The sequence below is a fragment of the Macaca fascicularis genome, chromosome 13 (assembly GCF_037993035.2).
Source record: "Macaca fascicularis isolate 582-1 chromosome 13, T2T-MFA8v1.1".
NCBI classification, from domain to species: Eukaryota; Metazoa; Chordata; class Mammalia; order Primates; family Cercopithecidae; genus Macaca; species Macaca fascicularis.
In genome coordinates, this window is record NC_088387.1 from 67,884,847 (window position 1) to 67,907,231 (window position 22,385).

The following is a 22,385-nucleotide window of genomic DNA, read 5'->3' on the forward strand; positions in this document are numbered from 1 at the left end:
GTAATTCCAACACTTTGGGAGGCCAAGGCGGGCAGATCACGAGGTCAGGAGTTCCAGACCAGCCTGACCAATATGGTGAAAGCCTGTCTCTCCCAAAAATACTGAAAAAGAAAAAAAAAAAAATTAGCCTGATGCGGTGGCACACACCTGTGGTCTCAGCTACTTGGGAGGCTGAGGCAGAAGAATCACTTGAACCCGGGAGGCGGAGATTGCAGTGAGCCGAGATGGATCCATTGCACTCCAACCTGGGCAACAGAGTGAGACTCAAAAAAAAAAAAAAAAGAAAAAGAAAAAGAAAAAAAATACACACACACACACACACACACACACACACACACACACACACACACATATCCCACATTCAAAAATCCCTCTTTGTATTCCAAGTACCTCCTCATCTCTTTCTTGCTTTCCCTACCCCATTTTTAAAAGATTGTCCACATTTGCTGCCTGTATTTATTCACTTCACGTTTGTCCTTTGTCACCATAATCAGATTTCCATTCTACACTCCAATGAAACTGTTCTTATGTGCTTTATCAATAAACTATCCAATAAACCCTTTTCAGGTTTCACTTCATTTGACCTGTTAGCTGCCTAAGGTAGGATTGTTCACTTCTCCATATGAGACACTCTGGTTTTAGTAATGCCTAGTTTCCTAGAACTCTTCCTCTCTCTTACTACTTTTTGTGAATACTCTTTGTGGCCTATCTTCCTTTTCTCTGTCTGTCCTTAAATGTGGGGTTCCTCAGAGATTTGTCAAGGGCCCTATTTTTTCATACGGTATATTTCCTTCCCTCCTGTCATTGCTAATCCATCTCAGTTTAGATCCCCCTCCTGATACGTATGTCAACATACCCATCCCATAGGCATTCTGCCTCCTAAGCTGTTTCTGCTGTGTTCTTTATCTCATTGAAGGACTTCACCTATCTACCCAGCGTCATCTTGTCTCTTTCCTTTTTAATTTTCCACTTTCAGTCAACTACTAAGCCCAAGCCATTCTGCTGCAGTAGCTCTCAATTTCAGCTGACATCCAGGCCATAATTATGTCACACCTTAAGGGGTCCTCCAGTTCCCAATCTTGTCAGTTGCAACCAATTTTCCAGACGAAGCCAGAGAGCCGGAGTGAATTTTTTTTTTTTTTTGAGACGGAATTGCGCTCTTTTTGCCCAGGGTGGAGTGCCCTGGCGCGATCTTGGCTCGCTGCAACCACTGCCTTCCGGTTTCAAGCGATTGTCCTACCTCAGCCTCCCGAGAAGCTGGGATTACAGGCGTCCGCCACCATGCCCGGCTAATTTTTTTGTATTTTTAGTAGAGACGGGGTTTCACCATGTTGGCCAGGCTGGTCTCGAACTCCTGACCTGGTGATCCGCCCGCCTCGGCCTGCCAAAAGTGCTGGGATTACAGGCGTGAGCCACCGCGCCCGGCCGCCAGAGTGATTCTTTAAAAATGTAAATTATATCATCCCACTGCTATGCTTAAAATCTTTTGGAAGTTTGTCTCTAGGATAAAGCTCTGAATTCCTTAGGATTTCCTTCTCAGTCTCATTTCTCCGTCCCCTCTCTTACGCTATTTTGAAATTTGAATTTTTAGAATACATGCTTGCAGCCTCAAGAGCTGTTCTCTCAGCTAAATACGTGTTCTCCTCCCTCCTTTTTCTAATCAACTTTGCACTCAACCCTTACAGCTTAAGTATCACTTCTAGGAAACTGACACCCTCTCAACCCCCTAGTTTGAACTTCTCTGTAGAGTTTCTAAGGCTTCCTGTACTTATCTAGCAATTAAGAGCATTATCTTGTAATTCACGTCTTTATCTCTGCTAGACTAAGTCCTTGGGAGGGCGGAAACCAGGGTAAACTTTCCATCTCAATAGCCTAAACGGAGTGCCTTACACACGAGACAGTCGTTCAATTAGCATTTATTCAGTGAGTTAACGATTTTCTTCCTTGGAATGATGGCGGCCAGAATACCAGAAAGATGGGGACTAAAAGGGGACAGAATAATTAAATCTATAAGGAACAAGCGGGAAGGAGTAAATAAATCTCTAAGGAGCAAGTGGGTACGTAGGCTTTTCCATAAATCCCTGTAACCTAAAAGCCGGGGCTGCTCGGCTAGGGGGACCAGGCCGACCTGGCGAACCTGTCGCCGCGACTGGGGCTCAGGTGGGCGCCGCCTGGAGTGCGCGACCCCCGGCGAAGCAGGACAATAGCTTGGAATTCGGCCTCGTGTTTCCGGTGAGGCAGCCTCGCGCTGGGCCGGTGAGGCCCGGGGTGGGGGCTCCGAGCCGGGCCCACGGCAAGGAAGGCGCGGCCCGCTGGGCTCCAGCTGCCGCCACCACCGCCTCCCCCGACGCCGTCGCTCCGCCCCGCCCCGCCCCGGAAGTGACTTGAGACCGGTCCGGAACCTCTGAGCCCGGCGGCTGCAGCGTCACCAGCCGAGCCGGTGCGGGGCGGGCAGAGCGGCCGCTGCCGCCGCCAACGAACCGGGAACCGCGCGGGGCCCAGCAGCACGCCGGCCAGGGAAGGGGGCCTAGCGATCGGTCAGAGGGCGACGGGCCGCCGGCGGCCGCAGGGCGACGAAGACGCGGAGGAGGCGGAGCCCGGAGAGGGGTGGGGGTCGGGGAGGGTTAGGGTGGGAGGGGGTAGGGGGGGTGTCCCTGGGCTCATGGAGCTGGCCGAACGGGCGAGAGTCGGAGAGCCCCCGGAGCCGGGCGGGCGTTCCGAGCCGGGCCCGCGGGGCTTCGTCCCGCAGAAAGAGATCGTCTACAACAAGCTGCTGCCCTACGCCGAGCGGCTAGACGCCGAGTCCGACTTGCAGCTGGCCCAGATCAAATGCAACCTGGGCCGGGCGGTGCAGCTCCAAGAGCTGTGGCCCGGGGGCCTCTTCTGGACCAGGAAACTCTCCACGTAAGTGTGCCCGGGCCTGCAGGCCGGGCCGGGGGGAGAGGCTTAGTGAGAGGTGTCGGGGATGGGTGCTCTTTATCCAGAGGACTGGACCCTTAGCTCTGTCCTCGCTGGAGCTGTCCCCGAGCGGTGGTCCCAGGGTCGTGACAGAGCCTGTGAAGCACTCAAGCCGTCCTCCCTGACACTTTCTTACCGGGATTCCCGGGTCCTCACCAGCCCTGCACGTCCTCTCCATCTGCTTCTCCTGAAGTGTTCGGGTTGTTGTCTTCCCACCTGGGGGGACCTGGGGAGCCCAAGGGCCCCGGCCCCGAGGGAGAGAGGTGAGCCTTTCCCAAGGGTCCTCCGTGGATCTTTGCGCATAGGAGAGGCGGGGCAGAGAGGATTTGCCTTTGGGGGAGTTCTGTGACTTCTCTCCCTGCTTCCTCCGGTTCTTCCTTCCCCTACGATCCCCGCCTCTTCACATCTCCGTTGGCGTCTAGTAACTTTCTGAATGGAAAGGAGACCATTGGGAAACTTAAGGGTTCTGCTTTTTTGGGGCCCGCTCAGACCTGGCGGAGTTGATCGAAAAGGTTGGTTTAAAGTCAGACTTCATTCTTGAGCTTAACGTCTTAGACGTTAATGTGGACAATGTTGTTTAAGATCCTAAGGATTGTGTGTTGTTCCTGTTGTGACATTTCTTTTGGAGAGGCCTTTAAGATACTGAGGAAAGTAGGGAAGAGTACTGTCAGGATGTCCACGGCGATACTCGTATCAGGCTTGTGTTAATATTTTGAGTTACTCAGATTAACATAGATTACCTGAATCAGTTTCAGGAGTTCTGTTTGTAAACTAGCTTCAAACTATAGTGTCACTGAAATTAGAAAAAAAACAAAAAACAAAGAATAAAAATACAGTGGGGGAGGAAAGGTTACATTTACCTGCTGGGTGGGCATCTTTACTGTGTCCGAAGAGCTTTTTAAGAAATAATTTTGCTTTATCTTGTTTGGTTAACTGTACATAAAATCTAGTAACATGGTATGTTCACGCATGTGGGTATGGATGGGTGAACACACAAGACGTAAGTCACTCATTCAGTGTTTACCCAAATCTACTGATTGAACTGAGTGATGACTCAGGGTTTTGTAATAGTTTTGTCCATATTTCTTCACTGGATGATTCTCGTCTGCCAATTATTAAGGAGCCTCTGACAAATTTCTCATTTCCACTTGAGGGGTGGGTGGGAACTAAAATTAAAAAGAAGCAAAACTGAAACATGTAATTTGCCCTCTTCAGAGAGTGATCATAAAATGTCAAGGTTAACAACTCTCCTCCTGACTAGAGTATAAAGAAGTTTTTGGTGTTAACGATCCTTAAGAGAATGGGGGTGAGGGGCGGCAGAAGCAGGAATGCAACAGGGAGAACCACGTTTAGTCAAAAAAAGAATACTTCATAAATGGTTACAATCCAAATGCTTTTTGAAGTGAGACTCCTAGGTTTTTGTGTTACTCAGGCACAGTAAAAATAGTCACTTTGTTACAGTGATTCCCCATTTTAATCACTTGGATTAGACTTGCTGGGAGAATACCTACCATTTTTGGGGACGCAGCCAGCTTTTTTTAGATATGCAGTATATACATATGCCATGGTGCGAAGGCATATTTGGTTTGGATTTATGAACCTAGAATCTACCAAGGCATACTTAAACATTGTTTTCTGAAGTATTTATTGTTATCAAGTTTGGTAAATTAGCACTCCGGGTTTTGTTATTTTGGCTTATTAGGTAAAAGTTTTTACTTAGAAAGGGCTAAAAATAACAGTGGAGCTAATGTTTGGTGTTTAGGGCTGGATTGCTGATGGCTTAATACCCATGAACCTATAACCATTTATATCTAAATAACCAACAAGAAATGCTATCGGGTAAAATTTTGTTTTGGTGTAATGGTTAAATGCTGGAAACTGAGTCTTGTTATTGCACTATGAGACATTTTGAATGCAGTGGGACATGTTGTGATCTTGGGTGTGTTTTTTTCCTAAGTCATGTTAAGGTGACCTGTTTATAGTTGTGCTTGTTTTTTAAGCCTTCTGTGTTGCATAAGTGAACATCTGAATAATGCCAAAACGTGTGACGAAAGCTTGAGTGGTGATCATATTTAGTACTTCGTAGAATAGAAAGTGGTAATGAAAAGAAAATCTAGTTTCTCCCACTAGCCCTGAGACTGTGGGAAAGTTACTTAATCATGTGTTTCAGTGCATGAAATGCACTTCATCTTGTGCATGAAATGAGGAGATTGGACTAAATAATTCTTTTTTTTTTTTTGAGGTGGAGTCTTGCTGTTTCCCAGGCTGGAGTGCAGTGACGGGATCTTGGCTCACTGCATCCCCTGCCTTTGGGGTTCAAGTGATTCTCCTGCCTCAGCCTCCCAGGCAGGTGGGATTATAGGCGAGTGCCACCACGCCTGGCTACTTTCTTTGTATTTTTAGTAGAGAGAGGGTTTCACGATGTTGGTCAGGCTGGTCTTGAACTCCTGACCTCAAGCAATCTGCCTGCCTCGGCCTCCCAAAGTGCTGGGATTACATGTGTGAGCCACCGCACCTGACCTGGACTAAATTCTTGAGAAGCATTTCTACTCTGGTATTCTGCAGTTTTATTTTTTTAATCCTGTCAAGCTTCACATCAGTCGTTGTGTGTATCTTTCTACAAGAACTGTTTGAATAATTTGTAAAATACTAGAAACAGTTGCATAGATCAGGTACATTCCTAAAGACCAAAGTGTAAATGCAGTTGAGAGTTACTGGGACTATCTTTCCAATCAGAACTGTGCACCCCTAATCTGGACATCAGAGGTGTGTTTGGGACCAAGTTCTGGTTTGGGAGGTTCTCAGGCTTTATATTTGGTCCCTCTTTTTGACTTTTTTTTTTTTTTTGGAGACAGTCTCACTCTGTCGCCCAGGCTGGAGTGCCGTGGCAGTATCTTGCTCACTGCAACCTCCACCTGCACCTCCCCTGTTCAAACGATTCTCCTGCCTCAGCCTCCTGAGTAGCTGGGATTGCAGTTGTATGCTGCCATGCCTGGCTAATTTTTGTAGTTTTAGTAGAGACGGGGTTTCACCATGTTGGCAAGACTGGTCTCGAGCCCAGGTGATCTGCGTGCCTCGGCCTCCCAAAGTGCTAGGATTACAGGCTGAGCCACCGCGCCCACCCTTCTTTTTGACTTTTTTCTTCATTTTTAGTAGTTTCAATCCATTTCAAAACTTGCAGGTCTGTTTAGCATCTCTGAAGAAAGGTTATTTCTATATTTTCAAATACTTTGCCATGTGATATAGGCTTTTTCCAGTGAGATATAGACAGTTTAATGTACTAGAACTGGTCAAGAGAAGTTGTGTGATGTAATGTATCACAAGGCAAATTTTTAATAAGGGAGGAAACAAATCAGAGAACTTGAAACAAATTAGAGAAAGTAGGAACAAATTAATGGTCTTTGGACAATGGCAGACAGCTCAGCTGGACACTGTAAGTGAAATATTGGTAGATAACTTGTATGGCCCATGTAGAGAATGAAGGGAGTTGAAGAAAGGTATTCTTAAAACTTGATTTTGTTACGCCTGTAATCCCAGCACTTTGGGAGGCCGAGGCAGACGGATCATGAGGTCAGGAGTTCGAGACCAGCCTGACAAACATGGTGAAACCCCATCTTTACTAAAATTAAGAAAATTAGCCTGGCATGGTGGCGTGTGCCTTTAATCCCAGCTACTCAGGAGACTGAGGCAGGAGAATCGCTTGAATCTGGGAGGTGGAGGTTGCAGTGACTCCGTCTCAGAAACAACAACAAACAACTCAAAAAACTTGATGTTGCCCCCTTGCCTTTCTGGACCTTTCATGAGAGGCAGTGAGTGCTAGTTAGAACACCTCAGGTTATCTGTACGTGAGGTGTATCTGGCCTTGCCACCAACATTATTATCTTTTTTTATTTTTTTATTATTTTTTTTTGAGACAGAGTCTTGCTCTGTTGCCCAGGACAGAGTAGCTGGGATTACAGGCATGTGCCACCATGCCTGGCTAGTTTTTTTGTATTCTTAGTAGAGACAGGGTTTCACCATGTTGGCCAGGCCAGTCTCAAACTCCTGACCTCAAGTGATCTGCCCGCCTCGGCTTCCGAAAGTGTTGGGATTATAGGCATGAGCCACCATGCCCTGTCTAACATTATTATCCTGGTGAGAATTTAGATTATTAGTGGGTTTTCAAACTTTAAATTTAGTAGTAGAGTGTTTTATTTTTTGTTTTTATTTTTTTTGAGACAGAGTCTCACTCTGTCATCCAGGCTGGAGTGCAGTGGCACAATCTCAGCTCACTGCAACCTGTGCCTCCCAGGTTCAGGCAATCCTCGTGTCTCTGCCTCCAAGTAGCTGGCATTGCAGGTGAGTGCCACCACACCTGACGAATGTTTGTATTTTTAGTAGGGAGGGGGTTTCGCCATGTTGCCCAGGCTGTCTCAAACTCCTGGCCCCAAATGATCCACCCATCTCGGCCTCCCAAAGTGCTGGGAATATAGGCATGAGCCACCACGTGGCACCAGTAGTGGGGTGTTAAAAAACCAAATTTTGGCCAGGCGCGGTGGCTGACGCCTGTAATCCCAGCACTTTGGGAGGCCGACGCAGGTGGATCACAAGGTCAGGAGTTCGAGACCAGCCTGACCAACATGGGGAAACCCTGTCCCTACTGAAAATACAAAAAAACTCCACAAACAACTGGGTGTGGTGGCGGGTGCCTGTAATCCCAGCTACTCAGGGGGCTGAGGCAGGAGAATTGCTTGAACCCGGGAGGCGGAGGCTGCAGTGAGCCGCGATCGCACCACTGAACTCCAACCTGGGTGAAAGAGTGAGACTCTAACTCAAAAAAACCAAAAAATAAAAATAAAAAAAATTTAAAAAACCCCAAAATTTTAAACATGAAATTGGATTCCTCAGGCAAATTAAAACCCCACTCATTAAAAAAAAAAAGAAATACTACTTCTTGATAATAGAACTTCTGAAACCTCCTGAGGGCTCCAAAACACAGTTCGAAATATCTCTTGGGTACATTGGGTATCGTGGCTCACGCCTGTAATCCCAACACTTTGGGAGACTGGGATTTCTTGAGGTCGGGAGTTCCCTGGCCAACATGGTGAAACCCTGTCTCTACTAAAAATACAAAATTTGGCCGGGTGTGGTGGCACTCACCTATAATCCCAGTTACTCAGGAGACTGAGGCAGAAGAATCGCTTGAACCTGGGAGGCAGAGGCTACGTTGAGCCGAGATCGCACCACTGCACTCCAACCTAGGCAACAGAGGGAGACTCTTGTCTTAAAAATAAATAAATAAATAATAACTTGGCCTTTCTAGCTCTTTGTTCTTTTTAAACTGATCTGGAGGAAAGGGAGGGAAAAGGATGGAGAATAAGGGAATAGGTTACTGTTTCCTACAGTTATCCTATCCATGATTCTCGTGTGTGTGTGTGTGTGTGTGTGTGTGTGTGTGTGTGTGTGTGTGTGTGTTTCAAACAGAATTTTGATTTCAGTAAAGTATGTGGGTTTGGTGTAAGATGAAGCAAATTTAGATCCCTTGTTTGCTACAGTGACACGTTCTGTATTTTATGATTAAGTGACTGTATTATACTGTGAAGTCATTTTAATTGCTAATTAAAACTGTGGCAGCTTTTAGAATTGAAAGTACAGTTGTTTAATTATTATTACAAATATTATGTAGCCTTCTTAGATTGATTATCCCCGTTGAAACCACATAATGTATTTAATTAGATTATGTAACCACCAGAAACTTAAGTGTAGTCAAGGTATGAGTTATCAAATACACCAACCTTCTCTTGTGGAAAGTAGTAAGTGGCCACAGGAGCACCCACATTCGTATCATCCCCGTGTTGGGAAAGAAAGGAAATGATAACTGCTGAATCTTTATTGTCTGGTATGAGGCATCTAAGAGTGTCTAATATTTGAGTATTGAAATTGAAGTATACAATAAATGCAAGTGGTTTTATTTGTAAATGAATCTTGAAATCTTGACAAATTACCAAACTCATCAGTGAGAACCAGTTAGAGTGATAGGTTTGTCTTTGTTATTAAGTGATCATTCAAAATGGGAACCCAAATTTCTTTGTAGTGAGAAAGTTGATTTTCCATAAGGGGAAAAAAAAGGAACTGATTTTGGAGAACATGAATTTTTTTGATAAAGTTGTATAATGTAATAGCACAATAAGACACATTTCATATTTGATTTTTTCAAAAATAATGAATTTTATTTCTGAGAGCAATTGTAGGTTCACAGCAAAATTGAATGGAAAGTATAGTTTCCATATACCCTCTGTCCCTACACATGCACACATTTGATTTTTCATGATGCTGTCACACATAAACTTTTATTTGAGGCCCTTACTATTTTCCAGAGATCTCTCAGTAATTTCTTGAAAACAGCTTTTCAGTTTTCTTTTCACTAGTTAATTGGCTATTTCTTCCTGAACATCGTTGGCCAGTGAGCCTATGTATGTTTCTGATTTGAAATTTTCCAACATTTAAACTCTTTTTTCATTGAATATTTTTTATTATAAAAAATATGAAAAATATACAAAAGACAATAATATAATGAACCTCATCACCCATCTTCAATTAATTAACTCATGGCCAGTTATGTTCTTTTCATCATCCCCTTTCCCCATTGTTTTTGAAGCATATTATTTATTCATAAATGTTTCCAGTATGTATCTTTAAAGGAAAAGGGTTTTTTTTTTAAAAAGCAATACCAATACTATTATAAAACCTAAAAAATATTAACATCTGTTATCACTTTGATCAGTCTCATGAGGTTCTGCTTCTTTGCCAAATTGGTGATTTTACAACTGAGTTTCCATTTCATTCGGATTTTTTTGTCTGAGGTTTACTAGAATCAAATCTCATGGACAGAGGTCAAGAAAATAGCTAATTAATGAACACTTTCACATTATGACATCTTTCATTTCTGCCTCTTATCTTCGAAGACTTAGATTCAATCCTGGGGTAACAAGTATTCTCTTAAGTTACCTTCATTTAAAAAATGAGGACACAGAGGCTTATAAGTTAGTGCACAGTCATGGGTTAATACAATGTAATAGAGGCAGATCAGTCTTTGAATACAATTTTTTGAGTACATTGTGTGGACTGGGCACTGGTTTTGGCGTTTGGGATGTATCAGTGCAAGTTTTCAGACCCCTGGAAGTTTCAGTATGCTCTTTCTTTTAGTGTGTTCTTTTGTTTTTTTTTGTTTTTTGTTTTTTTGAAGAGACAGTCTTGGTCTGTTACCCAGGCTGGAATCATAGGGAGTGCAATCATAATTCCCTGTTTTAACCTTAAGCTCCTGGGCTCGAGCGATCCTCCCACCTCAGGCTCCTGATTAGCTTGGACTACAGACATATACCACCACGCCAAGCTAATTTTTAAAGTTTCTGTAGAGACGAAATCTCACTATGTTGCTTAGGCTGGCCACCTTGGCCTCCCTCCCGAAAGTGTTGAGATTACATGCGTGAGCCGCTGCATATGATATGTGTGCCTTTTTTTTTTTTGGAGACTGAGTCTGGCTCTGTCACCCAGGATGGAGTGCAGTGGCGTGATCTCGGCTCACTGCAGCCTCTACTTCCTAGGTTCAAGTGATTCTCCTGTCCCAGCCTCCTGTGTAGCTGGGACTACAGGGGCAGCCACCATGCCCGGCTAATTTTCCTATTTTTAGTAGAGGTGGGGTTTCACTATGTTGGCCACGATGGTCTCAATCTCCAGACCTCATGATCCGCCTGCCTCATCCTCCCAAAGTGCTGGAATTGCAGGCATGAGCCACCGTGCCCAGCTGTGTGCTTTCTTTCAGTGCACACTTTTATTCATTTAGGACAGACTAGGCCAGGTGGTAATGCCATCAAAAAATTTGAAGAAAATAAGAATTCTGAATGTATTATTTGAAAAGAAAATCTCATTCTGACCACTGTGTTTTAATGCCTTACTTTGAGGCACTAAGAAAGGCAGTTAGAAGAAAAGAATGTACCGTTTGATGTTCTTCTGAGATCTGAATGTCACTTAAGAATGGTTTTCCCAAGTGTTCTTTCTGAAGTGTTGTAAAATAAAATTGTATTTGAAATACATGTTTTTAATTGAAGTGGACGCAGATTTTTACTGGTTTTTTGGCAAGCTTGTAAATAAGCATGTAACTATATAACTTCTAAGAACTGTTTTTCTTATCATGGAACCTGGGAATTAACTTTTTTCTGGTAAATGATACTTATTTTTAGAGAACCCCCTTCTCCCTTGTAAAAAGTAAAGAAGCAGTTCCTCTTGGAAGACTTTCCTCGGAATAAATAGTAACTTCTCTTAGAAGCAAAATTTATTCAAAGACCTGTGCTAACATTCTTAAGTGTCTGCTAGCCATAATAAAGAAATCAATGTACTTTATGTTCTTAGCTCCCACAATTTAGCCTAAATATTTGCCCTGGCGTGCTTATACTGGTCCAAGCAAGCATTAGGTCGTAGCCTGTTCCTCTTCCTTATTTGAAGGTGTTTTTACCTTTCTCAGCATTCCACATTCCTCCTTCCTTTGTTCTCTGCCTTTGCCTCTTTTAAAGTTAGAAGTTGCTAGCCAATCTGGGCAAATACAGAGTGTGAGGTCCCATTCCAACCAATGGAAATCGAACACAGCAGTAGGGTGGACATGTCAGGTTATAAATGACCCTGTCTCCTTTGTTAGGTGTACTCTCATGGCAGAACTGCTGGCGAGTGTACCCTTTCTGCAGAAAGTATAAAAATGACCTTGCTGAGGAAATTGTATTTATGTTCAAGTGCTGTTTCTTTACAGCACCGGGGAACAAGCATTTCAAACATCCCCCCTTCCTCCTTTATTTTGAGACAGGGTCTTGCTCTGTTGCCCAGGTTGGAGTGCAATGGCACCATCACAGCTCACTGCAACCTCAACCTCCCAGGCTCAAGCAATCTTCCCATCTCAGCCTCTGGAGTAGCTGGGACCACGGGCATGTACCAGTACACCCAGCTAGGTTTTTATTATTTTATTTTTATTTTTGTAGAGACAGGGTCTCACTGTGTTGCCATGGCTGGTCGCAAACTTCTGGGCTCAAATAATCTTCCCGCCTTGCCCTCCCAAAGTGCTGGGATTACAGGCATAAGCCACTGCACTTAGCCCTTCTTCCCCCCTTTTTAAATACAAAAATCCAAATCTATGTTTCTGTCTAACCTTTGCAGAAAATTAGATCAAAATCTCATTCTGTATGAACACCAAACTGAGAGCATGGTAATAAAAACAGTAAGCAAACAACAGCAGCAACAGAAAACCCTTGCATTCATTGAGACCTCTATTGGAATGTTAAAAGCAGCACATACTATAAGTATTCCCATTCGGAACCTTGAGGTAGACTGCTTCCATATTTGGTTTACACTTAACATTTCTTCTCACTCTTTTTTTGAGACGGAGTCTTGCTGTGTCACCCAGGCTGGAGTGCAATGGAGCAATCTCGCCTCACTGCAACCTCCGCCTCCCAGGTTCACGTGTTTCTCCTGTCTCAGCCTCCCAAAGTGCTGGGATTACTGGCGTGAGCCCCCATGCCTGACTTCCTATGACTTTTAATTCTGCAGATGTTCTGATTATTTTGACCTCGGGTTGCCTCTTCAGAGTATATCTTAAGTGCTGACAGCTTCCTAAACTTTCAAAGTCAATGACCACTTAATATATGATGAAAATTCGGCTAAAAAAATCAATCCAAAAAACTCTGTTAATGCTTTATTTTATCTCACTTTTACATGTTTCGTTTTCCAGGTAGTCTTGGAGTCTCATATCTGTCTTATTTGGTTGTGAGTTCTTGGCCCAAAGGAACTATTTGAGTCATTATTGTCCTGTATGTGTTGTTTGCTCTATAAATGCTTTTTGAATATAGAGGTAATTGATTGAAAATAGGGGAGGTGAGTTTATGAAAAAACCCTGTTACTTGTTCACTCAGTATTTCTGGCAGTGAGAAGCTTTATCTACATTTTTTTTTTTTTGAGACGGAGTCTCGCTCTGTCGCCCAGCCTGGAGTGCAGTGGCCGGATCTCGGCTCACTGCAAGCTCCGCCTCCCGGGTTTACGCCATTCTCCTGCCTCAGCCTCCCGAGTAGCTGGGACTACAGACGCTCGCCACCTCGCCCGGCTATTTTTTTGTATTTTTTTACTAGAGACGGGGTTTCACCGGGTTAGCCAGGATGGTCTCGATCTCCTGACCTCGTGATCCGCCTGTCTCGGCCTCCCAAAGTGCTGGGATTACAGGCTTGAGCCACCGCGCCCGGCCTATCTACATTTTTAACATTACATGTAATGATGAAGGACTTAGTCTTAGAATAAAATCACAGTAATTTGTTCCTGATCCCTTAGTTTTCTCTGCTACTTTTACCTCTCGTTTTTGATGTTTCTATATGGTGAAACCTTGGGAAGAGAAGGAAAAGACTGGAACCGATATAGCTGTAGTGAAGTGTTTATTTTGTGTGGGCAGGAGTTGAAGTTACTGCCTGAAATTAATTCAGGGGGTTGTTTAGAAATGTCATGGGTCATGGTAGTTTTCCTTGCTGTAAAATATTTGTCATTTAGCCCTAGCTGTCAGGGATTAAGCAGCTTTTTTTCCCCCCTCTTTTTTTTTGAGACAGAACCTCGCTCTGTCACCTAGGTTGTAGTACAGTGGCATGGTCTCTGCTCACTGCAACCTCTGCCTCTTGGGTTCCAGCAATTCTCCTGCCTCAGGCTCCCAAATACCTGGGACTACAGGTGCGCACCACCTGTACATACAAAATAATTAATAAATAAAAAATACAATAATAATAAATAAAAAATACAAAATAATTTTTGTATTTTTAGTAGAGATAGGGTTTTGCTCTGTTGCCCAGGCTGGCTTCAAACTCCTGGATTCAAGCAATCCACCTGCCTTGGCCTCCCAAAGTGCTAGGATTACAGATGTGAGCCATCATGCCCGGCTCTTAAGTGGCGTTTAAAAGGTCCTTATTTCTCACCATTTCTTTAAATATTTTACATTTTAGTAAAGTTTTAACGTGTAATTCCTGCATATTTCTCTTTGAGAAATTTTCAGTTAATCTTTTTGTTGGTAATTTGAATGGAACAATCTTCCTTGAACTCTGTTACTTTTTATCTGGATGCTCTACAGGAAGGCTCCTGACTTTTTTAAAAAAAATATATATTCGGTAGATTTTAAAGTTTAGTCTAAAAGTGGTTTTTTTTTTAAAGTTGTTTCAGATGTTTTAGGTATAATCATAGCATTGACACCATACTTTTAGTTCCACCTTTCCTGAAATAATTACACTAATTTTTATTACCTATTCTTTTGATCTAGATTCAGAATAATGCTGAATCATAATGGTAAGAATAGTCATTATTGTCCTGAATCTGACTTTAAAGGAAGTGCCTCTTGGGGAGGAATGCCTTAAAGTCTGATATTGACTCGTGTGTTTTCAAATGGATTTGGTTTCTCTTGGTTATAATCCCATTAATATTTTCTGGTTTACATTGTATCGTAATCAGATTGTTTGGCCAGAATGATTTCTATGTGTTAAAATTAAGTGAATTTTTTTTTTTTTTGTGGTTTAGTTTATGACAAGTTGTTTTGTTGTTTTTTTTTTGAGATGGAGTCTCACTCTGTGGTCCGGCCTGCAGTGCAGTGGCACTATCTCGGCTCACTGTAATCTCCGCCTCCTGAGTTCAAGCAGTTCTCCCACCTCAGCCTCCTGAGTAGCTGGGATTACAGGTGCATGCCACCATGCCCGGCTAATTTTTTTTTTTTTTTTTTTTGAGACGGAGTCTCGCTCTGTCACCCAGGCTGGAGTGCAGTGGCCGGATCTCAGCTCACTGCAAGCTCCGCCTCCCGGGTTCACGCCATTCTCCTGCCTCAGCCTCCCGAGTAGCTGGGACTACAGGCGCCCGCCACCTCGCCCGGCTAAGTTTTTGTATTTTTAGTAGAGACGGGGTTTCACTGTGTTACCCAGGATGGTCTCGATCTCTTGACCTCGTGATCTGCCCGTCTCGGCCTCCCAAAGTGCTGGGATTACAGGCTTGAGCCACCGCGCCCGGCCTAATTTTTTTTTTTTTTTAAAGATGGAGTCTCTCTGTCTCCCAGGCTGGAAGGCAGTGGCGCCATCTTGGCTCACTGCAATCTCCACCTCCCGGGTTCAAGCAATTCTCCTGGCTCGGCCTCCTGAATAACTGGGATTATAGGCATCTGCCACCAAGCCCAGTTAATTTTTGTATTTTTAGTAGAGACAGGGTTTCTCCATGTTGGTCAGGCTGGTCTCGAAGTCCTGACCTCAAGTGATCCACCCGCCTCGGCCTTCCAAAGTGCTGGGATTATAGGCATGAGCCACTGCTCCTGGCCAACAAGTTTTTATATGTGTTCCACAGGGGATTGAAAAGGGAACATAGTTTTTGTAAGCTCAAAATTTTCATATTTGTCTCACACAATATTTTGTTACCGTTATTCAGCACATAAAGTTTTGCTTTCTTTTTCAAGACTGTGCAGTAGGTGGTATTATATACTGTTATCAGGAGATGCTTAATGTCTTACTTCTTCAGTGATATTAGTAGCCATTTTACATCGTTAGGGATTCCAAAATGGTAATACTTAAACATTTCGCTCTGCTTATTTGGTGAGAATCTCTAAAGCAGGGGTCTCCATCTCCCAGGCCACGGACTGTTATCTGCTGTGACCTGTTAGGAACCGTGCTGAGCCGAATTTACAGCCCCTCCCCATTGCTCACATTACCACCTGAGCTCTACCTCCTCTCAGATCAGTGGTGGCATTAGATTGTCTTAGGAGCACAATCCCTGTTGTGAACTGCGCATGAGAGGGATCTAGGGTGCGCACCCTTTGTGAGAATCTTGTGCCTGATGATCTGTCACTGTCTCCCATCACCCCCCGATGGGACTATCTAAGTTGCAGGAAAATAAACTCGGGGATCCCACTGATCTACATTATGATGAGTTGTGTAATTATTTCATTATGTATTACAATTTAATAATAAAAGAAATAAAGTGCACAATAAATATAATGCCCTCAGATCATCCCGAAACTACCCCCACCATCTGTGGAAAACTTATTTTCCACAAACCCAGTCCCCAGTGCCAAAAAGGTTAGGGACCGCTGCTCTAAAGAACTTTTCCTCATGAAATGTTTATCCTGAGTGCCTGTAGGAGTGGCAGGGTAAAGCTTAATTGTTCCCCTTCATTTACCAGTTTTTAAATTAATGACTTGGTTCCCTGGCATTCCTTAATTAAAGATGTGGTCTGTGAGGTTTTGTTTTGTTCTGATATTTTTCAGGAACTCAATGGATTTAAACATATCCATTGCAATTACCTTGATTCACACCCTTTTCATTTTTGGTTGATGAGAAACCTATTCAAGTTAACTCTTATGACCTTAAGTAGTCTTTGATAAGGGACGTTTAAATTAAGATAATACACAGAAATGTAGAAATATTGATTATCTGATCTTAAACATTGTATTTTACTTTAGAAGTTTGATACTAATTTTTTCATTGTTAATTCTAGTTATAAAAATAATTCCTATTAGCCCGGCATCATGGCGGGTGCCTGTAATCCCAGCTACTTGGGAGACTAAGGCAGGAGAATCACTTGAACCTGGGAGGCGGAGGTTGCTGTGAGCTGAGATCGCGCCACTGCACTCCACCCTGGGCGACAGAGAGAGACTCCGTCTCGAAAAATATGGAGAATAATAATTCCTGTTTATTTTTAACATTATTATTATTATTACTACTATTATTTGAGACAGCGTCACTCTTGTCGCCGAGGCTGCAGTGCAAGGGTGTGATCTTGGCTTGCTACAACCTCCTCCTCCCGGGTTCAAGCGATTCTCCTGCCTCAGCCTCCTGAGTAGCTGGGGTTATAGGCACAAGCCACCATGCCTGGCTAATTTTTTGTATTTTTAGTAGAGATGGGGTTTCATCATGTTGGCGAGGCTGGTCTCAAACTCCTGACCTGAGGTGATCCTCCTGCTTCGGCCTCCTAAAGTGCTGGGATTACAGGCCCAAGCCACTGTGCCCAGCCTGTTTACTTTAGAAAAGTGAAAAAACTGAAAATGTGTTTTGAAAAACACAAAAATCGCTCAGTTTTACCACCAAGAGGTAGGTTTTTTTTTTTTTTCTTTCTTTCTTTTTTTTTTTTTAATTTTTAACTTTTTGGAGAGATGTGGTTTTGCCATGTTACCCAGGCTGGTCTTGATCCCCTGGGCTCAAGCCATCTGCCTGTCTCAGTCTCTCAGACTGCTGGGACTATAGGCGTGAGCCACTGCACCTGGCTTCCAGAGATAATATTTTATGGTATTTACTTTTTTCTTTTTTTGTTTTGTTTTGGTTTTTTTTGAGACGAAGGTCTCACTGTTGCATAGGTTGGAGTGCAGTGGCACGATCTTGGCACATTGCAACCTTCGCTTCCCAGGCCCCACCAATCTTCCCACCTCAGTCTCCTGAGTAGCTGGGACTACAGACATGCGCTACCATGCACAGCTAATTTTTGTATATTTTGTAGGCACGAGGTCTCGCAATGTTGCCCAGGCTAGTCTCAAACTCCTGGACTCAAGTAGTCTGCCTGCCGTGGCCTCCCAAAGTGCTTGGGTTGCAGGCATAAGCCACCGTGCCTGGCCTGCTTTCTTTCTTTTTCCTTGAATGATTATGTATTTTTATTTAGTTATATCATATTGTTTTGAGCCTTGCTTTAAAAATATTCCATTCCATATTCTACTAAAGGTTATTTGAAAACATAATTTTAAATGACTGCATTGTAGTCTAAAGCACAGGTGTCTAATCTTTTGGCCTCCCTGGGTCACACTGGAAGAATTGTCTTGGACCACACATGAAATACACTAATGCTAATGATAGCTGATGAGCTTAAAAAAATTGCAAAAAAACCTAAATGTTTTAAGAAAGTTAATGAATTTGTGTTGGGCCACATTCAAAACAATCCTGGGCCACGGGTTGGACAAGCTTAGTCTAAAGGAATAAGCCACACTTTAACAAGCCATTCTCATACTAGACTTTTAGATATTTTTCAGGAAATTTTAAAAATTACATATGTGCATTTGGCTTCAAATTTTTTTATTTTTATTTTTGGAGAGTCAGGGTCTTGCTCTGTTACCTAGGCTGAAATGCAGTAGCAAGATCATGGCTCGCTGCAGCCTCAACCTCCCAGACTCAGATGCTTCTCGTGGTTCAGCCTCCCAAGTAGCTGGGACTACAGGCACGTGCCGTCATACCTGGCGATTTTTTTATAGAGACGGGGGTCTCCCTGTGTTACCTAGGTTAGTCTTGAATTCTTGTCCTCAAGTGATCTTTCCTTCTCCTCAACTTCCCAAAGTGCTAGGATTATAGGCATGAGCCACAATGCCTGGCCTATTTTGGCATTTTGACTTTGATATTCTGAATTATTATTATTATTTTTTGAGACAGGTCTCTCTGTTACCCAGGCTGGAGTGCAGTGGCGCAATCTTGGCTCACTGCAACCTCCGCCTCCGGGGTTCCACTGATTCTTCTGCCTCAGCCTCCCGAGTAGCTGGGACTATAGATGCCTGCCACTACGCCCAGCTAATTTTTGTATTTTTTAGAAGAGTCAGGGGTTTTGCCATGTTGGCCAGGCTCATCTTGAACTCCTGACCTCAAGTGATCTGCCTGCCTCGGCCTCCCAGAGTGCTGGGATTACAGGTGTGAGCCACTGCACCTGGTCTGAACTATTTATTCAAGATAATATTGCTAGATGTAGGATTTTTATTAATTTGTTATTATTAAATTTTTTAATATCTATAGTAGAGATGGCAGTCTCGCTATGTTGCCCAGGCTGGTCTTGAACTCCTGCGTTCCAAAATGCTGGGATTTCAGGTGTGAGCCACGGCACCTGGCCCACTGTCTTATGATTAAAAATTAAATCATTTGATTAATACACTGTAGGGCCATGAGGAGGAAGCACCTGGAAATGCTATTGTATTATCTTTTACTCTTTTTTTTTCTTACCCTGTGGGAGGATGGAATAAAATGACTTGTCATCCATATATTCTGGATGGTTGAAAGAAATATTCTGTATCAATCACGTTCAATCATGACTATTTACCAGGGTTTTCAGATATTTTGGGACACCTAATAGTAATCGTTAGTCCTAAAAGCAGTGTGAAAATTAACTGGAAGGAGGGAATGGACCATCTGTAGATACAGTCTAAAGTAGGGTTTTTGAACTTAAGTGTACAGGAAAGTCAAACCAGAGTAGTGTAAAAAATGAAGGTTGGTAGTCTTTAGTACTCCAGGAATTTATTTTTCAGTCACCTTAAAAAAAAACAAGACAAACAGCTTTACTGAGATTTAATATTCCTAGGATTTTTGGATCCTAAGAATAATGCATTTTAAAAGTTACCCTGCATCGTTCTTCTTTTTTTTTAAATAGACATGGGGTTTCACCATGTTGCTCAGGTTGGTCTTGAACTCCTGAGCTCAACTGATCCTCCCACCTTGGCCTCCCACAGCGCTGGAATTATAGGTGTACTATGCCCAGCCTTTTTTCCCATTTTTAATTGGATTATGGTTTTTTCTTATTAGTTTGTAGTAGTTCTTTACGTAATTTGGAGATGACTTCTTTGTCAAATATATGTAATTCAGATATCTGGGCTTTTTACTTTTAATGGTGTCTTATTGTGACTAGAATATAAAGACCAATTTATTAATTTTCTTTTTATGGTTAGAACTTTTGTGCCCTTTTAAAACAAATCTCTTGCACCACATTTTGATAAATGTTGAGATAAGAACCACTTGCTGGTTGGCGAGGAACTGGGGGAAATAGAAGCTTTCTGAGGAGTCCCTCCAAAATCTTTCCCAGCAGCCCTAGACTTTCCAGGAATCCCCCAGTTGGTCTCTTTTTATAGTATTAAAATTTGAGCTTTGTTAATTTTATGTCCCCAACTAATGTTAAACATACAGTTGTCTGTCTACTACAGTGAAAACAATGGGCTGTAGCTAAGTTACTTCAGTGTTACTCTGGCTTGGAGCAGGGGCCCCCCAACCCCCAGCCCAGGGACTGGTGTGGGTCCGTGGCCTGTTGGGAACTGGGCTGCACAGCAGGAGGTGAGCAGTGGGCAGGCGATTGGGCATTACCGTCTGAGGTCTGCCTCCTGTCAGATGTGCCTTGGTGTTAGCTTCTCATAGGAGCTCAAACCCTATTGTGAACTGACCATGCAAGCTTGTGCACTTTTTGTGAGATTCTCCCTGGTACCAAAAAGGTTGGGGACTGCTGGCTTAGAGTACAGTGTTTCTCCAGTTTTTCTGCAGAAGTATCCTAACCACAGGGGAGAATGAGTGCATGACTCCAGGGGCATCTGGAATCTGTTTGTTTGTTGGTTTGTTTGTTTGAGACCGAGTCTCGCTCTGTTGCCCAGGCTGGAGTACTCTAGCATCATCTCGGCTCAACTGCAACCTCCACCTCCTGGGTTCAAACAATTCTCCTGCCTCAGTCTCCCAAGTAGCTGGAACTATAGGTGGGCACCACCATGCCCAACTAATTTTTGTATTTCTAGTAGAGACGAGGGTTTCATCATGTTGACTAGGATGGCCTCCATCTCTTGACCTCATGATCTGCCTGCCTCGGCCTCCCAAAGTGCTGGGATTACAGGCGTGTAGTGGAGACACAGTTTCACCATAGTGGCCAGGCCAATCTCGAACTCCTAACCTCAAGTGATCTGCCCACCTTGGCCTCCCAAAGTGCTGGGATTACAGGCATGAGCCACCGTGCCTGGCTGGCATCTGGAATCTTGACAAGGCCTGAAGCAGCCACTGAAAGCAGGGAATTTTTCTTTGACGTCTTCTATCTTAAGATATCTTAAAAGTGTGTGCCAGTTTTTAGGGAGATTGTTTTCATTTAAAATAACATTTTAATGATTCCAGCTTTTGCTCCTAAATTTAGAGTGAAATTGGGGGAGGCGTCAGAAGGCTGTATCATTATGCTTGCTCAACAGCCCAAAATAATAATATCTTCGGGTGTAGGATCTTTTGTGTTCATTAATCTATGTGCGTTGCCATTTTAGGGTGTTTAAGAGACTTTTACGATAATTATGTTGAATATCCCTTATTTGAAATTCTGGGACCAGAAATGTTTAGGATTTTGGATATTTTGAGGTTTTGTAATATCTGCATTATGTTCTTACCGATTGAGCATCTCAAATCAAAAAATCAGAAATTGGAAAACTCCATGAGCATTTCCTTTGAGTGTCATGTTGTTGCTCAGAAAGTTTTAGATTTTGGAGAGTTTTGGATTTTCGGATTAAGGGTCTGCAACCTGTACTGGCAGAGTCAAAACAAGATTTCGGGTCTCATTGCTCCTCCCTGTATACTTGCTGGTCTCATAGTACTAATGTGAGATCATGGGATTATACCTTGAAACGACAGAAAAGAGTTGGATAAATTCAGACCAGCTTGAAAAAATAAAAACGAGTTACTGAACCAAGAATTTTGAAGAATTTCTGGAAAATAAAAAAGCAGTTAGATGCCCTAACTTTAGAAATTAAATGTAAGTGTCGGGCGCAGTGGCTCACGCCTGTAATCCCAGCACTTTGGGAGGCCGAGATGGGGAGATCACAAGGTCAGGAGTTTGAGACCAGCCTGGCCAACATGGGGAAACCCCGTCTCTACTAAAAATAGAAAAATTAACCGAGTGTGGTGTTGGGTGCCTGTAATCCCAGCTACTGGGGAGGCTGAGGCAGGAGAATTGCTTGAACCCAGGAGGCAGAGGTTGCAGTGAGCTGAGATTGGGCCACTGCACTCCAGCCTGGGTGACAGAGCAAGACTCTGTCTTGGGGGGGGGGAAGAAAAAGAAGTTACATGTAAGTTTAATTTGCTCTTAGGTACTGGGGGAGTGTTAAAGATCTTATGGGGAATACTAATGCTCCTTTTCCTGTTGATGTATGTATTTAATAATAAAATGACCCTCCTCAAAGGGCTTTATGATTTTAAGTATACAGTAATTTGTTTGGATCATTTACTTCTGAATTATTAAATATACTCTGATTTGTTGTTCTTGGGTTTTGGGACACTTTTCTCTTTTCTTCCCTTTTTTTTTTTGAGATGGAGTTTCGCTCTTGTTGCCCAGGCTGGAGTGCAATGGTGTGATCTCAGCTCACCGCAACCTCTACCTTCCAGGTTCAAGCGATTCTCCTGCCTCAGCTTCCCTAGTAGCTGGGATTATAGGCATGTGCCACCATGCCAGGCTAATTTTGTATTTTTAGTAGAGACGGGGTTTCTTCTCAGGCTGGTCTCGAACTCCTGACCTCAGGTGATCTGCCTGCCTCGGCCTCCCAGAGTGCTGGAATTACAGGCATGAGCCACCGTGCCCGGCCATTGGGACACCTTTTTCTTAAATTTGCTTAAAGTTAATGCTTTTATTACATTGTTTATAGTTAGACATTTAAAATGTAA

General features: G+C 43.3%; 1 protein-coding gene across 2 annotated transcripts in view; it reads left to right on the top strand.

Moving 5' to 3' along the window:
* The first annotated feature begins 2,386 nt into the window (after positions 1-2,386).
* The window catches only part of PSME4 (proteasome activator subunit 4), a 107,403-nt gene continuing 87,404 nt past the window's right edge, over positions 2,387-22,385 (top strand). For both annotated transcript variants that reach the window (XM_005575883.4, XM_005575884.4), the window contains exon 1: positions 2,387-2,904. In XM_005575883.4, the coding sequence (XP_005575940.1) occupies positions 2,663-2,904 (242 nt within the window). In that variant the 5' untranslated portion in view covers positions 2,387-2,662. The remainder of the gene's footprint in view (positions 2,905-22,385) is intronic.